At 40.5% G+C, this 25,896-nt stretch overlaps 2 protein-coding genes across 7 annotated transcripts; one reads left to right on the top strand and one right to left on the bottom strand.

Annotated features, from left to right (window-relative positions):
- Window positions 1-768: 768 nt before the first annotated feature.
- On the bottom strand, window positions 769-13,042 carry zer1 (zyg-11 related, cell cycle regulator). 4 transcript variants are annotated; one of them, XM_053649612.1, is made up of 17 exons: window positions 12,913-13,042; window positions 12,372-12,399; window positions 11,329-11,590; window positions 9,857-10,007; window positions 8,466-8,902; window positions 7,420-7,593; window positions 7,184-7,298; window positions 6,523-6,669; window positions 6,076-6,249; window positions 5,196-5,411; window positions 4,900-4,941; window positions 4,654-4,773; window positions 4,444-4,559; window positions 4,166-4,354; window positions 3,385-3,482; window positions 2,736-2,838; window positions 769-2,393 (listed from the first exon to the last, which is right to left on the bottom strand). In XM_053649612.1, the coding sequence occupies exons 3-17, from the start codon at window positions 11,493-11,495 to the stop codon at window positions 2,336-2,338; spliced, it is 2,307 nt and encodes a 768-aa protein (XP_053505587.1). In that variant the 5' UTR covers window positions 11,496-11,590; window positions 12,372-12,399; window positions 12,913-13,042; the 3' UTR covers window positions 769-2,335. The 4 variants fall into 4 exon arrangements, with proteins under 4 accessions (XP_053505587.1, XP_053505590.1, XP_053505588.1 ...); XM_053649615.1 differs by lacking the exons at window positions 9,857-10,007; window positions 11,329-11,590; window positions 12,372-12,399; window positions 12,913-13,042 and adding an exon at window positions 9,338-9,451; XM_053649613.1 differs by lacking the exons at window positions 9,857-10,007; window positions 11,329-11,590; window positions 12,372-12,399; window positions 12,913-13,042 and adding an exon at window positions 9,130-9,398.
- tbc1d13 (TBC1 domain family, member 13) lies at window positions 12,894-25,896 on the top strand. Of its 3 annotated transcripts, XM_053649619.1 has the most exons (13): window positions 12,894-14,855; window positions 14,963-15,058; window positions 17,179-17,252; window positions 17,390-17,430; window positions 18,069-18,130; window positions 19,054-19,153; window positions 19,249-19,331; window positions 19,956-20,115; window positions 21,237-21,447; window positions 21,811-21,974; window positions 22,274-22,434; window positions 22,873-22,930; window positions 23,036-25,896. In XM_053649619.1, exons 2-13 carry the CDS (start codon window positions 15,036-15,038, stop codon window positions 23,099-23,101), a joined length of 1,203 nt encoding a protein of 400 aa, XP_053505594.1. In that variant the 5' UTR covers window positions 12,894-14,855; window positions 14,963-15,035; the 3' UTR covers window positions 23,102-25,896. The 3 variants fall into 3 exon arrangements, with proteins under 3 accessions (XP_053505594.1, XP_053505593.1, XP_053505595.1); XM_053649618.1 differs by lacking the exons at window positions 12,894-14,855; window positions 14,963-15,058 and adding an exon at window positions 16,546-16,612; XM_053649620.1 differs by lacking the exons at window positions 12,894-14,855; window positions 14,963-15,058; window positions 17,179-17,252; window positions 17,390-17,430 and adding an exon at window positions 17,439-17,581.

The following is a 25,896-nucleotide window of genomic DNA, read 5'->3' as shown; positions in this document are numbered from 1 at the left end:
CACAAACTTCTGGAGCGCATCGTAGAGCCCTGTCATGGCTCCACCCCTTTCTCTACATAGATCGGGTTGTGATCTGTGCTACAAAACTATCTGTTGTATAGTTTTGGTTGTGATGTTACATTCGGTAATTTGGCATGGAAAAAATTTTCAGCAGTTTGAACCTGAACCAGCACGAGTTCTGTTACACTTTATGTAAAGATGAAGAACTGTTTATGAAATTAGATAAATAAATAAAAACTCTGACAGGATATTTAGAGATTTAGGCTGGACAGAGAAGTTTGTGTTTGTCGCCCTGGATAAGAATTTCTCCCTGATGCTCAAGTTAATATAAATTTCATGTCTTTCTGATTACACTGTTCTGCATTTGTGAAAAATAAAATTACATTAAAAGATTTTAAAATCGCAAAAGATTCAAGTCTGCTTTTTAAATTAAACATAATTTTTTTTTTAAAGTCAGAAAGTTAATCAAAAACAAAAACAGAACAATTCTCACTGCAAAGATCAGAAAGAAGTTTAACAGGAGGTCCATAGATTAAATGTCTGGAGAACGTTGTTAGAATAAGAGACCTGTAACCGAAACCTTACGTCTACAAAATAAAAATTAATTAATTAATTAATTAATTAATTTAAAAAATTTTGTTAAATGCAACACTACTGCTTTTCTGTCTGTTAGTAAACAAGAACATCATGATTCACACCACGTACCATAGAAACAGCTTCGAGAATCATGTGATATTTTTGCTGAATAAATTCCACTGACCCCCTCAGTACAGATTTATTTTTTTATTAATTAAATCAGGCTCATTATTTAAATGTGTACCATCATGTTTGTTTGGGTTTTTTGGCTGTTTATTGAAGCCACAGAGCTTTTCGTTCCTGAACCTTCCAGACAGAACATATTTATTCGTTTATAAATGTTCATGAGACTGAATCGGACATCGGAAGTGTTGTTGGTGAGGAGTGGATTCAACTCAAATAAAATTAAATTCCTTTCAAGTGAGAAGACTAATAACGACAGGAGGAACTTATAAATAGAATACATTTTTAAGCTTAAAAAAAAAAAAAAAAAAAAAAAAACCAGAAGAAGAAAACAATCTCAGACCCCTGAGGTTCCCCGGACCTCACTTTGAGAACCACGGTTCTATAGAAAACGACAAAACAAATACAGATGCATCACGGTGACGGCAACTGAGAGCTCGGAGTCGTCTCCTGAAACCTTCCGGAAAGATAAAGTGGAACAAAACCCCGTCCTGGTGATTATTTAGATAAACATGAAGCGATGTGGATTTACGAGTCGTCCAAACCTTACAGATCCTTATCGTCATAAACCATGTTCTCTCTCACACACACACACACACACCCCAAATCATTCCATCAGAGACTTTAAAAGGAAAAAGTAAAGTTGATTTAAAAATAAAAATAAGAAAACAGAATTAATTCACTCCCACGCTAGAGCTTGGACTAAACTGGATTTTTTTTTTTAAACGACGCTGGAGTGGGAGAGTGTCACCGGAGTGTCGTAAAAACACACGACAAAAGGCAGACGTGTGTAACGTACAAAGAGAACACACAAAGAGAAGTCTTCAGGGGTGTTGGGGTGTGTGTGTGTGTGTGTGTCTCCATTCAAGCCATAAATTATCCTCAGAGATCCGAAATTGCGATGTGGAGTCATCCGAAGTGTGACATCATTCCCGAAAGTCCGTGGGAGTTATGATGTCACAGGGCAAAGTCAGGGCATTTAGTGAATCTCATTCCACACACACACACACACACACACACACACACACACACACACACACACACACAGAGAGAGAGAGAGAGAGAGAGAGAGAGAGAGAGAGAGAGAGAGGGGGACTGTTTCTAGCTGTTCGTTTTGTGCTCCCAGTCAAATACGAGAACTTTCCACTCGTTTTGTTCTTAATAACACACACACACACACACACGCGCACACACACGAACTAAACTGTACACAAATAAAAATTCCCAAGTAACAAAACACTCAAACACGATAATAAATGAGACAAACACTGTCCATCATGTGCGACAGAAATATGAAACACACACACCTGTGCGAGTCATCTCCCTTGTATGTAGTGTCATTTTTATGTTCACAGGAGTGTGTATAGAGAGGGCGAGTGTCCAACACACAGACACACACACAAGCACACAGCAGAGAGGAGACTGAAAAATCCTGAATGGCATGGAACAGATGGGGCAGGGTGGGGTGGGGCGGGGCAGGGTGAGCTAGCTTCCTTTGCTTCGTTTAGCCTAGCAGTCCAGGCGTGTTTTAAGGAGGAACGGGTGCTGATGTGTGAGATCTCCTGCTCTTCATCATTTACCTGCTGGTGTCCATGGGATCCTCCTTAAAATTCTCACAATGCTCCATCACCTTGCTGCAGAAAACACACACGCACACAGAACCACTCAAACACTCTGAATTCCAACAATTCATAGCATACTGAAATTAAAAAATACATCAAAGAATAATAATTTGCATGTGGGCGTGTCTGGTGGGTGTGGATTGTACAGGTTTTGTAAGTTCCAGTATGAAATGTCTTCAGTCTACTGTATAGTTTACACACACCATCTTGTTGTTTTTGTTTGAAGTTGTAAATTAATATTGTAATAAATCTCTGTATAAAGACTGTACAGCTGTGAGTTTATTATTATGTTGCTTGCTAGTGCGTGTATGTGTGTGTGAGAGAGAGAGTGTGTGAGAGAGAGAGTGTGTATACCGTGCCATGGTCTTTGTCTCCTGGTGAGAAGACTCCAGCTCGAGAACTATTTTCAACAAAGCAATGCCTCCTTCCTTAACTAATAATGGACAGTATTTGTTCGCTGCAGACAGACAGAAGAGAGACAGACAGAAGAGAGACAGACAGACAGACCATAAAACACAAATTAACCTGAGGCACTATGGGAGAGTAGGGTCTTTTTTAAACATGTCACAATTAATCTTCACTGGTTTATTGCTGGTCTTTACATTCATTTATGCAAAGGAGGCTAATATGCATAAATTTGCACACTTAAACCAAAAAAAATTGTAAATGTAGTCTCTGTATATAAGATTAGAATATTTATTTCACTCTAAAGAGCAAGACTTTCACAGAAAAGTTTGCAGAAATACTGTATTCTTGGTATTCTGTATTCTTTATGCAGAAATTCTGTATTCTTGTTATCAACGTTAGTAAATTAATCTGTAGTAGGCCTAGGCTCCGCCCCTATAAGCTCCGCCTCTAGTAACTTAAAAGTGATGGTGATGATGCCACGGTTTATTTAAAACTGAGAATATGACTTAATGATGATGACATTTGAAGAAAGGATGTGTGTGTGTGTGAGAGAGTGAGTGTGTGTGTGTGCACGCACGTGTGTGTGCGTACTTACGGTACACAGAGACCAGGTTGTAAAGAGCCCAGGTGGCCCAGTGCTGACTGACAGGTGATATACTCTGAGGGAGGAGACGCAAAATAGGCTCGAAGGACCTGAAAGAGAAAAAGAGAGAGAGAGAGAGAGAGAGAGAGAGAGGGAGAGAGAGAGTATGAGATAGAGAGAGGGGGGAGAGAAGGAGAGAGGGGGGAGAGAGAGAGAGGGGCAAGAGAGAAAGAGAAAGAGAGAGAGGAGGGGAGAGAGAGAGAGGGGGGGGGAGTGAGTGAGAGAGAGAGGGGGGCAGAGAGAGAGAGAGAGCGGAGGGGAGAGAGAGAGAGAAAGGGGGGGAGAGAGTGAGTGAGAGAGAGAGGGGGGCAGAGAGAGAGAGAGAGAGGGGCAGAGAGAGAAAGAGAGGGGGGGAGGGAGAGAGAGAGAGAGAGCGAGAGAGGGGGGGGGAGAGAGAGTGGGGGGGGGAGAAAGAGAAATAAACATAGTTATTACGTAATTAATAAATACTGAGTGTGCTGCTGCTGCTGCTGCTGCTGTTAAAGGAAAACAATCAACGACAGGGAGCTGTGATGAAGCGGAGTTACTGTTCTCACCCTGAAGCTGATTATTTTCTCATAACACCACGTCCCCGAGTGTTTTATTCCTCTTACACCACAATGACAAGTTTTTATTCATTAGAATGACACATCGTTCTTTTTATCCATTTATAGTTACATTTAACGCTGTGGAAAAATATGCATTAGATGCTGCGCTAGAGTCCGCGCCTGCAGTCAAGGAGTGAAACACACACCTGTAGTTGATGTTGCGACGCGAGGTCACGTCCCAGCTCTGGATGGCGTCCCACATTTTGTCCATGACCATCTCTCTGTTAGGGTTCTCCACAGTCCACACGTCAGGCCCGTCGAACATGATGTGGGACAGAACCCCGCAGGCGTTATACGACACCTCGATCCCATCCGCCTTGCTCCCCAACAGGTTGCTGCTCAGGGCAAAATTACACACGCTTTTAAAATACTTTTAACGGTTTTTGGCAGCTGAGAGTCAGAGGGATGTGTAGAGACGGAGCACCTGAAGACGGTGACGAACTGGCTGGTGAGAAGCTGAGGTCTGAGCTCCTTCACCTCTGCCACGTTACCCAGCAGCCCCAGCATGTTACGGTGCAGCTCCTGTTTATCCGGAAACTCCTGTGGAAGGGAGAAAACACGACGGATGCGTTGACAGCTTTTTTTTTCTTCCAGAGCATGTACGAGTAAGATGTTTCTGGTACTCGTTCGGTACCTTTAAGCAATCCAGGAACAGGTTCATGCCGCTGCAGTTGAGGAACATCTGGCAGTTATCTGGCGTTTCATCTGTGATGTTCCACAACGCACTCCATGAGAACTCCATCACCTGATCACACTAAAGAGAGGGGATCATCATCATCCAATCAGAGAACATATTAACCATCATCACTCATTACTGTATAAGTATATTTATAACAGTAATATTTATTATTAATATCCTTCACTTCATTTCCACACTCACCAGTCTGTCGTGCAGCTTCTTCTGTATTAAATTCAACATGGTCTGAGGAAAAGATTTAAGGAAGGATTTTTAATACGTATATAAACAGCATTGTGGCATGTCACATGAGGAACTTTTAATACACCTCTAAATAAAGTTCAGCGTTTTATTAAAACTTGCGTTGAAAAAGCATACACTGCAAGCACACATACAAGAAGACACTGATGTCAACTTTTACATCTATCACACCGTGCTCTTCACTATATCACTGCACTCCTAATTAAGACCAAATGAAATGCTGCTCGTTAGGAACACACCTTAACGAAGCCCATCTTGCCGACGGCCTCTTTGTGGTCATTGTCCACCTGGCAGACGAGGGCATTGCACAGGTGCACGGCGATGCGCTGGATGGACTCGTCCTGACGCGCCGGCTCCAGGATCTTCAACAGCAGCAGGTTGACGCGGCGATACTGAAACTCCAACTCATCAGGAATATTGAAGTTACACAGAGTCAGACAGCAGTTCCTCTGAACCTGAGGAGAGTGAGACAGAGGGAGAGGGAGAGAAAGGGGGAGAGGGAGAAAGAAAAGGGGGAGAGGGATATGGAGAGGGGTGAGAGAGGGAGAGAGAGAGAAAGCAGAGAGAGAGGGGGGAGAGAGAGAGGGAGAGAAAGCGGAGAGAGGGGGGGAGAGAGGGAGGGGGGGATTAAGAGGGAGAAAGCGGAGAGAGAGGGAGAGAGAGAGAGAGAGAGGGAGAGGAAGAAGGGGAAGAGAGAGGGTGAGAGAGGGAGAGAGACTTAAAATCATAAAAGAGCAATAGCATTATTACAGCACTGGTATGATAATTCTATTTAAAAAAATTTATGAAATATTAGAAGGATTAAAGTAGTTGAGTCGAATTGAATAATATATTATTATTAATCATTCTATTTTGATTTTGTTCACTGATGATCACATGCTGGCTGTCGTCGTTGCTGTGATAATGGCAATCTAATTAAAAACTAAAGAGCCTGGTTTCGATTCTGGTTGAAATGAAACAGGTTTGGGTTTGAAACTTCAAAGACTCGTTAGGATTTTTTGTCATTTTCCCCGGAGTTTAAAGTACAGATCAGAACGCAGGTATCTGTCATGGCAGCAAAGCTCTGAAATGCCAGTGAGTGTGTGTGTGTGTGTGTGTGTGTGTGTGTGTGTGTCTCACCGTGACTTCCTGGTACTGCTCCATGCCGTTGAGTACGACCTCGATGACCTGCCTGCGCATCTTCACGCTCTGATAATTGCGGTACTCTGTATTGGTCAGGTAGAAGAGAGCGGCGCTGCCCGTCACCTGGATACTCTTATCATACTTATGACACTTCAGAGCTGCTATCACCAACTAGAGAGAGAGAGAGAGAGAGAGAGAGAGAGACAGAGAGAGAGAGAAAAAGAGAGAGCGAGAGATAGAAGGAGGGGGTGAGAGAGTTAGAGAGGGAGGGAAGGAGGGGGGAGAGAAGGAGAGAAAGGGAGGGCGGGAGGGAGAGAGAGAGAGAGAGAGAGGTAGAGTTTACACTTCGAAGTACATTTCGAAGAGACAATAAAAGAGAAAAATATGCCTTAAATATCATCTCATGCGTAGTCTGTATGTGTGTGTGTGTGTGTGTGTGTGTACCTGCACTGCTCGGACCAGGTTGTTGCAGTGCTGTATCCGGACGAAGTCGAACAGCTGGTTGATGGCTCTGTGTGCGAGTTCAGGACGATATTCAGTGTAAGCTTCGATAGCATTCAGCACCTGCTCTTCGTTCTTGGAGCCTGTTACCTAAACACACACACACACACCAAGGACGTCATAACACAGTAATATGATTGAGCGGCACATTGTTTTATGGATTAATTCTCGAGGCATCAATGTACAAAAAAGTTACACCTTAGTTAACAATGTGTTGTGTCACATGACCACTAGGGGGAGACAAAACATCATGTTCTGTGATAGATGTCAGTTTATTAACGATATTTGTTTAATACTTTTAAGCCAATAACGACACAAGTGTTGCACCGTATTATTACCAAAAAACACTAATCTGTATAAATAATAATAATTCCTATTTTTTAATTCTTGAAAAATGATCAAAATGAACCAAGAACAATTTTACACCTTAATAGTTTCCAAGTGCGAAGGCTGTGTCTGGTCCAAAATTTACTGCAAAGTGTGTTCGGTGAACTAATATTTTAGCCCCGCCCCTGAATCTATTTTTAATACCAAACACCTGAATTATATAAAACTCATTGACGAGTCAGATAAAGAAGTTGAACCACTTTGCTTTAAGCCATACCTTAAAGGCAGGGATGTGCGTGACATTACACAGTGTAGTGTTATAAAGACCCAAAAACTGCAGAGGCCTCTTCAACCCCTGGAACGGGTAGATACTGCTCTTACAGGGTTCGATGCTGAGAGTGAGACAGAGAGAGCGAGACAGAGAGAGAGACACAAAGAGAGAGATAGATTTTTGTAAACCATATATACTCCACTCTGAGTAGGCGTTGTGTCATTTCCTGTGTGGGCGTGTACCTGGGTGGTCCCATGGCCTCCTCAATGTACGGCATGGTGCAGTTGTCAAGCATGATGTGTCCTGAGATGTCCAGCGAGACGAGGTTCCCTAAACTCTGTATGATGTTCGTCAGGATCTTCCTCGTCAGCTTGACCTTGGAGGAACGCTGACCTTCGCGTGAGATATCCAAGTGCCTGTGAAAGAACACAGGTTTAATAATAAAAGCACTGTTTATCCTTTATCCGATCCAGTGAAGGGGGAGTGGCCTTTGTGACCCTCCCATTGTAGGAGGTGTGGCCTTTGTTTGCCAGTTCCAGTGAAGGGGGTGTGGCCTTTGTGCTTGTTAGAGAAAAGAGGTGTGGCCTCTGTATATCAGTACCAACTAGGTGTGGCCTCTGCGTCAATCACAGTGAAAGAGGTGTGGCCTGTATGCATCAGCTCCAGGGAAGGAGGTGTGGCCCATGCCTCAATCACAGTGAAAGAGGTGTGGCCTGTATGCATCAGCTCCAGGGACGGAGGTGTGGCCCATGCCTCAATCACAGAGAAAGAGGTGTGGCCTCTATGTCAGTTACAGTGAAAAAGGTGTGGCCTATGTGTGTCAGTTCTAGGGAAGGAGGTGTGGCCTCTGAATCAATCACAGTGAAAGAGGTGTTGCCTCTGTTAGTCGCACATAAGGAGGTCTGGCCTCTGCGTCAATCACAGTGAAGAGGTGTGGCCTGTGTGTGTGTCAGTTCCAGGGAAGGAGGTGTGGCCTCTGCGTCAATCACAGTGAAACAGGTGTGACTTGTGTTCGTCAGTTGCAGGTAAGGAGGTGTGGCCTCTCTGCTTGTCCCAGTGAAGGAGGTGTGGCCTTGTACTTTTTTCGAAGTTAACTAGTTTTTACAAAACTGATCTCATAAGGAGATTCCATATATTTCGTAAAGAAACAGGATCTTATCACATGAGAATTTACACCCAGTGTAAAATCTTAACTGCATAATTAAAAAAATATATATATATATCAAATTAATCACCTAATTTCACACTAAACTGAATGTAAATCGTGCTGATAAAACGAACTCCTCACCTCAGTCGGCTCATGTGCAGGATGGTGGCGATGAGCTCCTCGTTCAGGTCCACGTTGTAGAGCACGAGCGAGGCCAGCTGGTCTCTCCATTGCGCCAGGAAGGTGGGGCGGGGCAGGCACGTGGAGGACAAGTCCAGCGCTCTGAGAGTGTTCAGTGGCTTTAGCAGCGCTTCAGGGTCCACGTCCTCCGGCAAACTGCCAATGTTCAACATGCACAGCCTTCTGAAGCCCTGGAACGAGAAGTCGGTGCCGTCGCAGAACTCTTCATCATCCTCCTCATCGTCATCATCGTCCTCCTCGGCAGAGGACTTGCGGAAGAAGATTTTGGAGCAACCAAAGAGGCTGAGGGAAACGAGCGTGTGGCGGAAGTTGCGCAGCCTGCGGAGGCTTCGGATGCTCAGGTGATTACAGCACGTCAGATGGAGCTCCATCAGATCCTGAAAAATGAAGCTTACGAGTTACAGAATAGTTTTGATCAGAGGGATCTGAGAGGAAGAGCTCACTGCTGAAGCCCATTATTATTACAGTGATATAACAATAACATGACTTATTAAAGTGTGATCACAAATAAACTATTTATTATGATGCTATAGCAATAAAATGAGTTATGAAGTTGTTATCGCTATTAACACTATTTACTGTTATCGCGATTAACACTATTTACCCCTCTTCATCTCCCTCCACTGGCTACCTGTAGCCGCCCGCATCAAATTCAAGGCCTTGATGTTCACCTACAAGACCTTGACTGGAACAGCACCCTCCTACCTCAACTCTCTCCTGAAGGCTTACGTTCCCTCACGCAATCTGCGATCGATTAGTGAGCGACGCTTAGTAGTTCCTACTCAGCGTGGCTCAAGGTCCCTTTCAAGTACCTTCAAACTAACTGTTCCTCAGTGGTGGAATGAACTTCCAACCTCAATCTGGACCGCAGAATCTCTCACCATCTTCAAAAAACAGCTAAAGACCCACCTCTTCCGTGAACACCTAAACAACTCATAATAAAAAAAAAATTTTAATAAAAAAATTTGCACTTACACCTCTACTCTGCGCACTTTGCTTCTTCTGGAACTCAATTAATGGATCTTGTATGGTAACACTACTTGTGTTGTTCTCTGCTTGATATATCGCTTTGCTTGTATTTTCTCATTTGTAAGTCGCTTTGGATAAAAGCATCTGCTAAATGAATAAATGTACTATTACGATGTTACAGGAAATCATGATTTATTATTAAGCTAATATAGTTATAAAAAGACTTATTAAGGTCTTATAGCAATAAAATAACTTGTTATTAATGTGTTATAGCACTAAATCGACTTTTGTGGCATTATAGCAACAAAAAAAGCAAAAAAAGTGTTATAGCACACCAATGAGTTATTATTATTATAATGCACCTGTTTTCCGATGGCCTTGAGGTCTTGATCTCGTATGACGTCCTCTCTGAGGTGCAGTCGGTTCAGTCGGGTGCTGTGCGGGTCGCAGAAGAGCTGAAAGAAACCGTCCTGAGGCTCAAACTCGCTGTCTGTGTGCACCAGCTCCATGTACCTGCAGCAGAGGAACGGGACTGATCACGTGATCAACAGCAGCACTGTACCTGACCGAGGTGGGTACAGCGTAAAGTCCATAACATGCCAAATACATGATTAACACAGGGTTAATGTCAGACTAACTTAATTAAAACAACTGATCGTTATAAATCAACTTGTTATTAAGGTGCTATAGCAAAAAAAAGAGACTTATTAAGCTGCTATACAATTAAAAACAACTTATTATTAAGGTATTATAGCGATACAATGACTTAACATGTTATAGCAATAAATTGATTTGTTATTGAAGTGTTATAGCAAAAAAAAAGATTTTAAACAATTAAATACATTATTATTAAAGTGTTATTGCCATACAATGACATATTAAGGGGTAACAGAGATAAAAACGACTTATTATAGAGGAGTTATAGCAATAAAAAAAGACTTAAAATGTTATAGCAACTAACATAATAAAGGGAACTCATTTTGAGGCATTATAGCAAGAAAATTATGTATTCTTAAAGCTGGATAGTAATAAAAATTACAAGTAATAACTCATCATTAACATGTTATAGCAATAAAACAATGTACTATTACAGTGTTATAACAAAACACACACGTAACAGCAATAAAATGACTCCATAATGAGTAACGGTGATAAAAACAAATTATTAAGGTGTTATTAAGGCAGTAGTAATAAAATGAGATATTATTACAGTGTTATAGCAATAAAATTATGTATTAAGGAGTAATAGGGATACAAACAAATTATTAAGGAGTAATAGCAGTAATAAAAAACATTAAAATGTTATCGTAACTAATAAAGCGACTCACATTAAAGTGTCTTAACATGAAAATAATGTATTATTAAAGTTGAGTAGTAACAAAACGACTCATTTTAAAGGAGAGCAATAAAATAAGGTATTATTACAGTTTTATAGTAATAAAAAGGCTTAGTAAGGGGTTGCAGGTATAAAAAAAAATTATATTAAGGCGCAATAGCAATAAAATGGCTTATTATTAAGATGTTATAAAAAGATTTTGGGTGCCCCTCAACCAAAAGTAGCATTAATGACCTTAATAAGCTATTCATTATTACTTATTAGCTAAGTTAAAGAATTCAGACAGGTCATTCAGGGAACATAATTAAAATATAAAAATATCCTGTTCCTTTACACATCATTTCTTGTGACTCTGCATCCGGAATAACTCGTTTGTTTGGTGTCGTTATCTATTCAGATTTCAGATCTCACACCCTCTGAGTCACTGATGCAACAAACTGCTATAACAGCAACCTCTGTAGCAGTATTAATAATAATAATAATAAAGTGTGTACGTACATGTTAACGAGCTTGTCGCAGATCTCGCTGGGTAAGAAGACGTCAGGACGCAGGCACAGTTTGTTCCTCTCGCCCGTGTAGCACATGGTTCTTCTGAGGTTCTTCAGACAGAACACGGTGCACAGAGACATGAGGCTCTCCGGGTCGTCCCCCGCTTTGGTTGCCATGGTGACACGCCCTTTCGGAGTGCGAGGTCAAGCACCACGGCAACGGAGGAGAGACGGCGGCGGGCTCAGATCTCTGACATCACAGGGCTCAATGCCTGAACATTAAAAATAATAACAACGTTACTAACTTAATTAATCTATGCTAATTAACTACATTTAATTATTCAGTGGAAATAAAAGTATCCAATTTATGTTTATACAGTGTAAACAGCATGGGCAGAAAAGGGGCTCAATTTCGTACATTTGTATATACGCAAAAAATGATTGGCACCCTTCATGAAATAATCGTATGAGCGTTACACATTATCGTGTACATTTCTAACCTTTCGTTTAACTACAACCGCTCAAATTTAAACAAAAAAATAAGTAACCATTTATTTTCCAAAGAGAAATAGCAAAGCTATGATGATGAATATCTGTAAAGTTTCAGTACAGTTTAGATTAAAGAGCAAAGCGGTAGACAGATCGATCTTTTAAGTGTTTTGCGTTTTCAGTTCAAACAAATTTCTTATCAAATGACTTTTTGTTTGTAATTTAAACTGCTCGTTGTTATCGGAAACACAATCATCATTCAAAAGGTCAGTAAAGTAACAACATGATAAATGTTCCTCACAGATTTATTACATTATATTACTGTGGAGGGAGGAACTATAGACTTGAGCAGATATTTACAGTAGGGGTGCCAATAATTTTGACACCGGTGTTTGTTTGTTTTTTATTAGACCAAAAAGTACACTCGTTGATAAACAAATAAAACTCTGCACATGTACAGATATTTAGGTTTAACATTTCACTCACTGCATGCATGGCATTTGAATTTTTATGATGGGTGCCAATAATTATGAGAAAGTGTAATGCACTGGTATTTTAAGTTACCTGTACACGACCTGCAACTTTGGCACTTCTGAAAGATGAAAAAAACATTTTAATTGCACTTTGGTTGTTTTAGTTTTAAAGGCAAAGATCCAAAACATAAAAGATAAGCAGAAACATTTATGCAAATGTAAGCAAATGTTATGGTTACGCTAGGCCGGCTAGTTACAGCATACAACTCGGATAATTATTATCTCAATTATATGACCACAAACGTCGCAAGCTACAAAATATAAAAGTACACTCATATTTAATATTTGAACTATATAACTAACACGTAACTAATACATTTAATCAAATATAACTGCGCTGTATGAACTCGAATGCGCATTAGCTAGCTAAATGGCTCGGAAGCTAGCGCCGCTACGGGTTTACCTGTATGGTTTTCCCCCGCTAGCATGCTAATTCAATGCTAAATCAGAAGTTGCTAGCAAAACACAGACAGACAGCTTCGTATCGATTAGCATGCCAGCTAAAACAAACTAAAAGGCCAATCAGAGTTCTTCCTACGATCATGACACGGACAGGAAAGCTGACATTTTACCAGAATCCGGCTTTAATTGTAATCTCGTCCGCGGAAATTTAGCTCCTGTTAATTTACTCTGCTGAATAATTCTTGCTCATTAGGTGATTGTTTTCTTTCTCTTTTAACGTCGCTCGTCCGGATGTCAACAAAACAACCTTCAACTTCCGGGTTATTATATAATTGTTTCCGGTGTCAGAGATAAAGCGCTGAGATTCCATTCAAGTTCGTGTTAAAGACAAATTTAAGAGTTTTTTGTTTTTGTTTTGTTTCTCTTTCTTTTTTTGTTAACATTTTAGCTTTGATTCAGGAAGATGGGAACTGTTACTAGCTGTTATAAACTGTTAGAAGAAAACATTCAAAGCTAATGTGGTGTGATAAAGTTGATTATTTTCAAACAGCACGTCGTGATGTGTTTTAATTTTCTTGTACTATAAATATTACAATATTTTAGTTATTAAAGATGACACATTGTAGTTTTTATCCATTTATAGTTTCATTTAATGTCAGCAAACCAAATTAGTTCCTGTTGTCGTTTACATTATAGCAGCTGTAAATAGTTGTTCCCTCACCAGTCTCTCTTTATTCTCTCTCTTCAAGTTAATAAGGTTTTTTTTTTTTTAACACAGCTTGCCGTGTTACCGAGAAACTGCAAAGTAAAATGTAAAATGTTCTGTCAGAGAATATGTTCCATCCATCCTTTATACCGCTTATCCTTCATTGTTGCAGTGAACCTGGAGCCTTTCCCAGAGAGCATGGGGCACAAGTCTGGGTACACCCCATCCATCGCAGGGTACAATCATATACACATTCACACTCTACAGACACATTGGAAATGCTAATCAGCCTACCATGCATGTCTTTTGGACTGGGGGAGGAAACCAGAGTACCCGGAAGAAACTACTGCAGCACGGGGAGAACATGCAAACGCCACACATACAGGGTAGCGGTGGGAGGCGAACGTGCTAACCACTAAGCCACTGTCTGTCAGAGCTGCTGTTATAGAAAATTAATCAACACCTTCCGATCAATCACAATCCAGAATTCAGCAGCGCTGTGATGTAAAATGTAATGAACTGAGGAAGCAAACACAAGTGATTATGATCAAAATGTCACACAGTCGTATTGTGTATAAAGTGTGTTAAAGCTCTTGTTTAGACTTCTAAACATCTGTGTTACTATTTTGAAAAGGACAATGCTTTGTAATGTGAGTATTGTATTTTGGGTAAGTCCATCATGACTCTGAGTAGATTTCTTATTCAACAGCTGCAGTGAAACTAAAAGGAAAGGAATGTAGTTATGAAAGTGAGGAATGTGAGCTTGAGAGGTTAAACTGAGATTCACGAATATCCAGATTTTTTTCGCGTTCCAGATGAAAAGTTTTGGATCAGTTACCCTGACAGCCCATTCTCTAAAATGAACCTGGAAAAACAGCAGTAAGCTCTGACGAGGTTCTCAGTGGAATTATTTGCACAAACAGCTGGGCTTTATTCTGGCTGTGAGGCAACTCTTCAGGGGGGATTCAATTCCCCGGGCTTTTACTTTCTTCCTGCTGGGACAGTGAAATGTTTGGACTAATAGTAATGATTAATCATAACTATTAGTCAAAGTTAAACATTAACCTACTTGTCTGAATTGTTCTTGTAGAATTATTTTAATTGGTTAATAATAGTTTTCCGATTTTATATTGTAACTAGTTATTGTTGTTTATTTATGTACTATGTCTCTTTTTTGAGAGTCATGCACTAAAAAGATAATAGATAAAAAAACTAGATGAAAATAATATGAAATATTGTTTTAACATATGTAATGACTGGCTTTCTGTTAAATCAGACTTAGAAAGAGAGAGAGAGAGAGAGAGAGAGAGAGAGAGAGAGAGAGAAAACGAGAGAGAGAGAACTGAGTGATTTTGTTTCCTAGTCGGACCTTTTTTTATTGCGACCACCATCCTACCGTACTAAATAGTAAGCCCAATATGTACTTTGTTACTTTATTTAGATTAATGTATATATACATTTTTAAGATTTGATTAAAAATTGGTTTTCTGAGCGCGCTGTCATTTGTTTCCTAGCCGGAGTGTTTTTCCTGCGACACCTCCCTCCCTTTCATTTCTCCAGACACAGTTCTGTTTTCTGTTCTCAAACATGTCGAGTTCCTACAAAAACAGGTGAGATACGAACCACTTTTGGAAGGCAGAAATGCTCATTAATTAATTTAATTGGAATATAAGTGTGTGGGCTGATTATAATGTTTTAACAAAAATGAATTTAATCGGATCCGCTAGCTAACTGAGTAGCCTAGCGGCCGAGAAGTAACGATAGCGTTAAAGCAGGGCTGTGCGCATAAAACGCACATCTTCACTGTTTTTTTTGCTTTGTTTTTTAATGTTTTATTTATTTAGTTAACATATTTAATGTGTTTCCAAAGTCGCTTTACGGTTTGTCTGAGCATTAAATTAAGTACAAGTCAGGAGAAAGTATGAAATGTTTAAACTTGGTGCTTTTTTCTACTCTATTATGCCTGACTCACTGGTGATATTATTCATTAATGAGGTGTTCAGTTAAATCAGGTGAGTTAAAATACAGCAGGTATCAAAATAAAAATAATCAGAAAGAAAGAAATGATTAAAAGAATAGTGAATGAGAAACATTGCTTTTATTAAACAGTATTTGGAATAAAGAAGAACACTGGAAATTTGACAAACAGATGTTTTGTCTATTAATAATGTTGACAACTAACCTGACAGGTTTTATGCAAATAAATACAAAATTCTTATTTTGTGTGTTAACCTTGGAAAGTTTCAAATCCATCTCTGTTCTTCTACAGTCCTTGGATTTGAACTCACAGCCTTCTGACCACACACACAGACACACACACAAACCAACTAGCTTAACCATAAAAGCGCCTGACAATAAACAGAATAAGTACAGAAATTACTGCTTAACAATGTAATTACCACTTTTAAACAGAAGCCTGCATAAAAGTGAGCTTTTTTAGACTGAGGTGGACTTGAAGGCAGAATCTTCAGGGACACGTTGAGGGTCTGCCCTGAGCACATCTGGATGTCCAGACTCTTACAAAACAATTGCGTGTGTAAAATGTATAGCTTTTACAATTTTCAGGATAAACGACGGTTGAGAGGCTTGCAGGTTCTTTGTGCTTAACGTAAAGCGACATTTTTTCCATTTATTCTGTTTATTGTCAGGCGCTTTTATCCAAAACAACTTAGGGTGCAGAGTCAAAGAGTTGAAGAGAGATCAGAATTCGATCTGATCTCCAGAGCAGAGAAGCTTCACTGCCGAGTTGAAGAAGAATCCAGAAGCCAGGTGTTTTAAAGCTTCCAGTCAGCAGTTAAACCGTGATACTTAAAGTTAGACTTTAACCTCAGAACCCAAAAGGGCTTGTGACTGCAGTTAAACATCCACAGCCTTCTTCACATGTTAATCTGGTGTTAAAAAACTGCTGAAAGATTATTTGGTTTAGATTAAAGCTCTACGACTCTTAACAGTTACCGAGGAGTCAAGTTTATTTTCCCGAGATGATCTCGTAGCTCTTCAGAGGACGTAAAAGAGGAGGGGTGGACGTTATTGGAAAATATTTTTCTCTTATTGAGAAAGCTGGGTGTAAACTTTTACAAACGGTTTAATTAGAACTGGACAATATGACCACATAATATTAATATTGTGACATCAATTATGAATGATGGATTAAGATATTACAGGTATCGTGATTTTCATTTTCTAACATTTAAAAAAGAAAAGAAAACAAATACACGCCCTGATTAGAAGCAGCTTCTTTGATCTAAACATGTAGCACTGTATCTTTCATCTTTCAAATTGTCATGTATTATTTATTTATTATTAAAATTTCATTGGAATAATAAACGTTTTAAAGAATAATCATTTTACTCATTTTAATCATGTTGATGTTAAATGAAAGTTCATTTTTATTTTAAATGCGCTAAAGTCTTCCTGGGCGTTTCTTTACAACCCTATATATCGTGATAAATACAGTGTGTATCGTCGAAATGCCTTTGAGTACCGTGATGTATTTTTGTAATTTCTCCAGAAACTGGCGCATATCATGATATCTTTAATTTGGTTTAAAATGTAAACAAAACAAAATTGATTGGAAGAAGCTGATGTGTTAAAACGTTGAGTTTAACCTTTGAGTGTTGGTCCAGTACACACGATACATGTAATACACCCAAGCGAAATAAAAGTGAGGCCTCATGTGTGCTTAAATATTTTAAAATTTGACATTAAAAAAAGGATTGTTTGTTTAAAGGATTCAGGAGTTTAAGACGGCGCTGAGCGAGGAGAAGATCGACCTGAAGGCACTACGGGAGCTCTGCTTCGGTGGTAATGTCTCGTTTAAAACGTCTTCACCTTTCTGTCATGCTAATAATAATACTACTACTAATCATAATAATAATAATAATAATAATAATAATGACAATGTTCCTTTTTCCTCTCTTTTGTCCATCTCTGTACGTCAGGAATTCCTTTCGAGGGCGGGATTCGATCTCTGTGCTGGAAGGTGAGGTGTTTATGGGGTCGTTTAAAGACTCGTCATTATGGCTGGAATTGAGAATCGGTTTATCCTGTAAACACAATATAAACACAACAGGATGTGTGTGATGAAGCGGAGTCACTGTTACCACACCAAGACTGATTATTTTCCCATAACAGTATGTCTCTGAGTGTTTTATTCCTCTTACACCACAGCGATTCACCAACAATTACATTATTATTTTTTTAATTATTGAAGAACGATTGAAAGTGTAAAGTCCTGAAGATGTCGGAAAACTTAAAGTTACAGCTTTACCTCTGACATTTCAATAACTAATACTGATAATTGTTAATAACAATGAATGCTAAATAAATAAACATCTCCTCACAGAGAGCAGTTTTCAGTCTGTTTATTATCAGCGGAGCGTTCGCTGTACACGTCTCTGTGAACGAGCTGTTGCTATGGAAATGATAACGCATCAGAACGACTGTGTTAATATAAATCTGCGCTATTGTCAGAGCTGCTGTTATGGAAAATTAATCAACACCTTTTGACCAATCACGATCCAGAACTCAGTCAGACAGGAAATTGAATAATTTTTTTTTTTAATGATTTTTAAACTACTGTACATTTGATCATTTTGTATTTGTTGTTAAAAAAATCAGATCTTGTTGAACTTCCTGCCCCTGGACCAGACACTATGGGATTCGTTCCTGAAAAAGCAGAGGTAACACACACACACACACACACACACACACACACACACACACACTAAGCGAGTTACACAGTGAGAGTGGAATAGAAACCCAGTAGTTAGTTTCAGATTGAATAAGAGGAAGGAAGCAGGAAAAAGCCACACTGAGCCGTGAGATTTGGACCTTTTACAGATAATAAATAATAACAAATATGAATACTCGTACGGATCATCGGCAGTCTGACAACATGTTACATGCAGTATTAAACTTAATAAAATCTCACCAGCTGTCTCCACACACACACACCTTTGGAAGTGTAATTTGGAAATGTAAAAATAATTCTATTGATAAGAATCCCATTGTGCCATTCATAATTCAGTTTATGAAATATGATTAGGGTGAATTTTCTTTATTCCTTGCATCCATTTGCTTCGTGCATGCTCTAAAATCCTGTGTTTCCAAAGAGCACACGAGTAAACGGCACTGAGCGATGGTGAGAGAGAGAGAGAACAAGTCACTGAATCGATTCTGTTCGGCAAATCGAGTCGTTCGTTATCTACAGAAATCGCTTTTAAATTCAACGTTAGTGTTTATGAACTCCTAATCAGTCGATATTTATTGACATTTTTGCACTTAATTCACTACAGAAGTACGTGATTTAGAACACACCTGAGCTATTTTGGAGAAACGACGACATTTTTGGTTTGTTTTGGTACAGAATAAATGAATCATTTCTCTGAGCTTCTGCTCCGAGTGCATTAAATACACACTAATGATGTGAAAGAATTAAGAAAATACAGGTTTGATATAAAAGTTTTTTTAAAACTTGTTAATTAATGATTTATAAAAAATTTAAAACTTTTATTGGCAAAAATTTATGACCGAATTAGTAATTGAGAAAAATCGTACCGATTCACATTAATGCATGTAAGTCTGTGTGGGTGTGTGTGTTTAGGGAGATTTATTCCCAGTTTCTGAAGGAGATGATCATCCAGCCGGGAATTGCTAAAGCTAATCTGGGTCTCTCCAGAGAGGACGTGACCATGGAGGATCACGTGAGTGATGACGTTTAGCTCTGCTCAGCTCCACACTGAGTTTTCTTTCTTTATTTTATGTTAACGCTTCGCTTTCTTCTCTCCATGTTCCGCAGCCTCTCAATCCGAATCCGGAGAGCCGATGGAACAACTACTTCAAGGATAACGAAGTTCTGTTACAGATTGATAAAGACGTCAGGTACATCATGGCGTTTCTTTGTAAAGAGGAAGTGTACAGGTGTTATACATTGAGCCACACCTCCTTTACTGAGAATGATAGGAAGATAGCCACAATGGCCATGGATGCATGATTGAGTCCTCCTTCAGTCCTCCTTCAGTCCTCCTTCAGTCCTCCTTCAGTTCTCCTTCAGTCCTCCTTTATTCCTCCATCAGTCCTCCTTTATTCCTCCTTCAGTCCTCCTTTATTCACATCAGCACTTCACAGTTAAACTCTTTCACACAACAAAACTTTTACGCTGTAATTATAATAAAGTATAGTCAAATCAGTCTTAACAAAAGAAAAAAAAACTTTTATATGTAAACATTTCCAATTTCAAAAATACATTTCCTTTCCAAAAATCCAAGTCCAATCTTCACCATTCGTTACAGGATCTGATATCCGATACTTTTCCCTCTGATATCCGATCTCTACTACTCTAAATCTCTACTGCTTTAAAAAAGACCTCTATCATACCGTTAATGTGTGTGTGTGTGTGCGCGCGCGCGTGTGTGTGCGCGCGCGCGCATGTGTGCGCGTATGTGTGCGTGTGTGTGTGCATGTGTGTGTGCATGTGTGTACGTGCGTGCGTGTTTGTATTCCCAGGCGTTTATATCCCGACATGGCGTTCTTCCAGAGACCCACCGAGTTTCCCTGCCAGCTGATCCTTGACTCGCAGAACGAGTACGAAACTTTGCGCAGACGCGTGGAACAAACCACACTTAAAGCTCAGACCGTCAACCGTAACCGCAGCGGAGTCACCAACGTGAGTGTGTGTGTGCTTGCTTGTAGTTGGAGGTGTGTTTGGTGCTCATTAAATCATTGAATTTATTTGTGACCTGTTTGCTTTGATCAGAGCTCAGATGGTCAAACAAAGGTGAGTCCTCCTGCAGAGTGTGTGTGTGTGTGTGTGTGTGTGTGTGTGTGTTGGATTTGTCTTCATTTCACTTAATTAAAGGAATACTTCATTCCTTCCCGAATCGCATCTTTAACCTGAACATTAGATGATCAGCAAAGGCTTGCTTCGTTAGGGTTTTAGACATGTCCTCACACACTCGCATCAAAACACAGAGAGGTTTATAAAGCACTACTTCAGATTTTAGGCCACGGGTCAATTTCGTTTTTGGGTGAATTGTTTCTTTAACACGCACTTTATAAGGACACACATGGTCCAGAACGAGACGGTGATGTGCTAGTCGGCGCTTTAACGTGAACACACAAACACACAGGTGTAGTTCAGACCCCTGTGGTGTTCTTTATTTAGCCCTTCATTTAGGAGAGGATAAGAGAAGGGAATTGTTCTGAGGTGAGTCTTATCACCAGGTTGGTCTGTAAATATGTGTGTGTGTGTGTGTGTGTGTGTGTGTGTGTGTGTGTGTGTGTGTTCTGCACCAGTGGTGTGTTTCCTCAGCAACTATCTGGAGAGCAGATTTCCTCAGGAGAAGGAACACCTGTTTGTACTTCTCACGTAATTTTGCGTGTGTGTTAGGAGCAGCAGCATCGTTCACACACTCGCTTGCGTGTCTGATGTACACGTTGCAACGTCCATTAGGCGACACGTCAGAGCCAAAACATCTCCATCCATCAGGTTTCCAAGTCATACAAGTCAAACTCTGACTTTACATTCAGAAATGTTTACTAATGTAAATGGACAATCCATGAGGCCGGTGAACAGAAAAACAAATCGCGTACGTGAACACGTAGTTTAAAGTGAGTGTAGTTGAACCTTTTAGAATCGTCACGTGACTTTTCCACATTGTTGACCTCTAAAGAACTTGTGCTATATAAATACTAGTATATTGTTATTATAATCTGCTGTCCTTTTCAGGCTGAACCTGTTTTTTTTTGCAACATGATGCTCTCCTGACTTTCACCTTTGACCCCTAGGTGAGCTCCCCGGGCAAGGCGCTGAACCTGTACCCATCCAACGAGTACGAGGTTTTGCCGAACGGCTGCGAGGCACACTGGGAGGTGGTGGAGCGAATCCTGTTCATCTACGCCAAGCTGAACCCGGGCATCGCCTATGTACAGGGCATGAACGAGATCGTTGGGCCGATTTACTACACCTTCGCCACTGACCCCAACCCACAGTGGAAAGGTAAACAACAACAACAAAAATAAAAAAGACATACATGGCTACTGTTGCAGGCTTTTTAGAAACAGTACTGAGAGGTGCGTGGGACAGACTGTGCTGAACACTGCTGCTGTCCCCTGCAGGAAACACCACGTCACTACACACCACTCACTCCTTTATTAATCTCTCCTTTCTTTCTTTCTTTCTTTCTTTTATTACTCTTTCCTGTCATTCTTTCAATATTTCTCATCACCAATCTCTCTTCTTTCTTTCTTTTTTCCTTCTCTCTCTTTCTTTATTTCTGATCACTAATCTCTCCACTCTCTCTCTCTCTCTCTCTCTCTCTGTCTCTCTCTCTCTGTCATCTGTTTTCCTGTCATCCGTTAGAGCACGCAGAGGCCGACACGTTCTTCTGTTTCACCAATCTGATGTCGGAGAACCGTGATAACTTCATTAAGAGCCTGGACGACTCGCAGTGCGGCATCACGTACAAGATGGAGAGCGTCTTCTCCATGCTCAAGGAGAAGGACCTGGAGCTCTACATGAAACTGGTGAGTGTTAAAACCACTTCCTGTACACTACATAGTGCCATTTATCGGTTTTGATAAATGTTGGAAAGAATGATGTATATGGTGACACGTGTTGTGTATCCTGAAGATTCTTTAAGTACTGTGATATAATGTTTGCTGTATCACCCAGACTTACCCACAATGCACTGCAGTGTTTGATTAAGGTGTATGGTTTGGGACACGCCCACAGTGCACACAGTTCTGTAATGCAGGGAATAAAGTGCTTAATAATTAATCTCTCTCTTTCTCTCCCCTGTATATCCCTCGTTCCATCCCCACAGCAGGAGCAGAATATAAAGCCGCAGTACTTTACGTTCCGATGGCTCACTTTGCTGCTCTCTCAGGAGTTTCTGCTGCCGGATGTGATCCGGATTTGGGATTCACTTTTCTCCGATCAGGATCGTTTCCACTTCCTCATACTCGTCTGCTGCGCCATGCTCACGTAGGACCAGTTCCATCTCTCTCTATCTCTCCCTCCCCATCTTCTCTCTCGCTCTCTCTCATTCTTTCCCCATCTCTCTCTATCTCTTGCCCCATCTCTCTCTATCTCTTTCCCCATATCTCTCTCTCTTTCTCTCTCTTTCTCCATCTCTCTACCCATATCTCTCTCTTTCCCTCTCTTTCCCCACCTCTCTCTCTTTCCCCATCTCTCTCTTTCTCTCCCCAGCTCTCTTTCTCTCCCCATCTCTCTTTCTCTCTCTCTTTCTCTCCCCATCTCTCACTCTCTCTCCATCTATCTCCCTCTCTTTCCCATCTCTCTCTCTGTCTCTCCACCATCTCTCTCTTTCTCTCTCTCTTTCTCTCCCCCATCTCTCTTTCTCTCCATCATCTCTCTCTGTATTTATTTACATATTTTTATGTTGTTTTTTGTTTGTTTCAGTTTAATTCGTAATCAGTTGCTGGCGGGAGACTTTACAACGAACATGAGATTACTCCAGGTAACTAACACACACATGCACGCGCACACACACACACACACACACAGCACTGTTAAAGAACTGCCTCAGTGAATTATGGGTAACGTGTGACCTTGTGTGTTTTAGGATTACCCTATTTCAGACGTACACACCATCCTCATCAAGGCTAAGGAACTGCAGGACAGCTCATAGCTCACACACACCCCGCTCCTCGTACAGAGAAACCACGGCAACCAGTAACCACAATGACAACCAGAGCGGCGCCCCATTGCATCCTGGGAAGGACGTTATCTTTCTGTCATTGCATTATGGGCAATTACGGGAGAAAACCTCACGCATCGGCTCATGGCTCGTGACCGGTGCCTCTCGTAGTCAGACTGTGTGTGGGTGTGTCTGTGTGTGTGGCTTTTGTTTGCACTGAACACTTGAAAAGGATTCGTCAGTGTCCAAAACACTCTCCAAATTTACAATCCAAGTGAAGGGTTAAGTGTTTTTCTTAATTTTTTTTAAAAAAGTTTTACTTTATAAATGTCTGCTTTTTTATTTTTGTGTATGGATGTATTCATGATGGAAAAGGGGGGAAATTAAATTTAGCAGCAGCGCACACCATGAACAAACACGTATTCGACACTAAGCACGTGCCGGTAATCAGTTATATGATGTTTGAGCCCAAAAAAAATCAAAAACCGCCCGATAAATGTCTAGTCACACTTATCAACGCTCCACTGTTATTGTTGCTATGCATACGATTTTGGCGTATGTTATCCTCTGCGTCACTCAACATTTCTACTTTATAGTGTAATGCAATAACGAAGGATTAATATAGGTCTATGTCCTAAAAATGCGTTACACCACAGCGCTGTTGAGTTCTGGACTCTGATTGGTCAGAAGGTGTTGATTAGTTTTCTATAACAGCAGCTCTGACAGGTTTATATTAACACGCTCATTCGGATATGTTATCGTTTCTATGGCAACAGCTCATTCACAGGGACATGTGCAGTGGACACTGATAATGAGGAGATTAAAGTGTTTTTTGTAAGGAGATGTTTATTTAACGTTTATGGAAGGAGTCTCCAGTGTTAGAGGTAAAGCAGACGTCTTCAGGACAGAGGAACTGCGGGGGTTTTTTTTGTTTGTTTGTTTTTTTGGTCTTATCAGCTTCGGGAGTAAGAGTAAAAAAAAGTTGTTTCACCGACTTTCCGCGGCTATAAGCGATTTAAGAATGTGGTATAAGAGGAACAAAACACGTGCTGTTAGGAAAATACGCAATCAGCATTGTGGAGGTAACAGTAACCCCGCTTCATCACACCAACACCATGTTGTTTTATTCTTTACGCAATCACTACACTGATGAGCGTTATTCCTCATTATGCATGTCTGTGAAACGCTCATGGTGAAGGGAATTATGGGATATAATCAGGACCTTAACACAGGGAAATGCTTAAACGTGAATAAAGGATGGCATGTGGGAGATGACAGTATTGTGTGTGTTGGTTATCTTGTGCGATCTGTTGTGTAATTGATTATTGGCACATGTCTGTACGGGCTCGGGGAGAGCCAACACTATGTAAAGCCGAAATCTCCATATATTAATGTATATTTTTTATTTTCTTTCATGTTCTCTCCATTCCTGTTCTCCAGGTTCTGCTGTAAGTGGAGATTTTGTGAGAGTGTGTGTGTGTGTGTGTGTGTGTGTTTAGAAAATCGGTGATGTTTTTAGTCACCAATACCTTTTCCACTGACATGGAGCCAGCACTGATCCGGTTCTCTAACTGTTACATCATCATGTGGGCGGAGCTTACAGACTGAGCTTAACTTCAAGAACTTATTTTATTGTCCAATCCCTTACGTCTCGATTTTTTTTTTTAACGTGTTGAATGACGTGCGTCACTGAGTCAACGAGGGCGGAGTTTAAGTTACATTTGATTGCAGACTCAATCAGCTGGCTAGCAAGCGGCGCTACTGGATTAAATAACAATAAAATAGTTTAGCGCTGCATTGCGTTTAGATCACTGGCTAGTCTGAGTGAAGTGGGTGTGGCCTCTGTGACGTTAGTCCTAGTGAGAGAGGCGTGGCCTCTGTCCATGTTCTTTCTAGAAATGGAGGTGTGGCCTTTTTGCCTGTTCTTCCTAGTGATGGAGGTGTAGTCTTTTGTGATATCAGTCCTAGTGATGGAGGTGTGGCGTATGCACCTGTCAGTCCTGGGAAATAAGGTGTGAGCTTTGTGATGTCACTCATAATTTGAACCTTTTTACCTGTTAGTCATAGTGAAGTGGGTGTAGCTTCTGTACCTGTCATTGCCAGTCAAAGTGGCTTCTTTTGACTGTCCATCCTAGTAAAGTAGGCATGGCTGAGGTGTGACCAATGTGCCGGTAAAGAAAGTGTGGCATATATGTGTCTGTCAGATCCAGGAAAAGGGGTGTGGCCTCTGCAAATGTCATTCCTAATGAAGGAGGCGTGGCCATCTCTCTCAAGATAGACACACGCTCTTTGTTATGGCATCAGAACTGAACCAAGTTGCTGAACGAGCACGGTTCCGGATAAAGCTGCGGCACCGCGTCAGTGGAAAAGTGTCATGAGTTTACTAACCATGTACTAATCCCGGTAATATATTAGCACGTTTGCTATTTAACCTGCTAAAGTGTGTTTCTCTGCAGTCTCTGATGCCAATGATGCTCTGATGCGTTCCCTCGTTGCTGAAACGGAACCGAAAAATACATAATGGAACTGTATGGATGCACAAACAGGCTGTTTTTTTTGTTGTTGTTTTTTTTACTGCGTTGGCAATATTACTCTTAGAAATAACTACAGACTGTTGGAGAAATATTGGACCGCTTCTGTAAAACTGAATGTTACATCGAGACATCCGTGATGATGATAATATTGCGATATAATTGTGCAATTGATTACTGGCACATGCTTCTAAGCAAATGAATCGCAATACCACTTTCCAGATCAAGTTATTAAATGTACGACATACGAATGGA

The sequence above is a fragment of the Ictalurus furcatus genome, chromosome 18 (genome assembly GCF_023375685.1).
Source record: "Ictalurus furcatus strain D&B chromosome 18, Billie_1.0, whole genome shotgun sequence".
Classification (NCBI taxonomy): Eukaryota; Metazoa; Chordata; class Actinopteri; order Siluriformes; family Ictaluridae; genus Ictalurus; species Ictalurus furcatus.
The sequence above is the reverse complement of the archived record's forward strand: the minus strand, read 5'-3'. Positions and strand labels throughout refer to the sequence as shown.

Coding starts and splice junctions, on each gene's coding strand:
- zer1 (XM_053649612.1), bottom strand. CDS start 11,495: ATGGCAACCAAAGCGGGGGACGACCCGGAGAGCCTCATGTCTCTGTGC. Junction 10,008..11,328: donor TGCGACAAGCTCGTTAACAT/GTACGTACACAC, acceptor CCTCTGCTGCAG/GTACATGGAGCTGGTGCACA. Junction 4,560..4,653: donor TGTTCCTGGATTGCTTAAAG/GTACCGAACGAG, acceptor TCCCTTCCACAG/GAGTTTCCGGATAAACAGGA.
- tbc1d13 (XM_053649618.1), top strand. CDS start 16,587: ATGAATGATGGATTAAGATATTACAG. Junction 21,448..21,810: donor CCCCAACCCACAGTGGAAAG/GTAAACAACAAC, acceptor GTCATCCGTTAG/AGCACGCAGAGGCCGACACG. Junction 22,931..23,035: donor CGAACATGAGATTACTCCAG/GTAACTAACACA, acceptor TGTGTGTTTTAG/GATTACCCTATTTCAGACGT.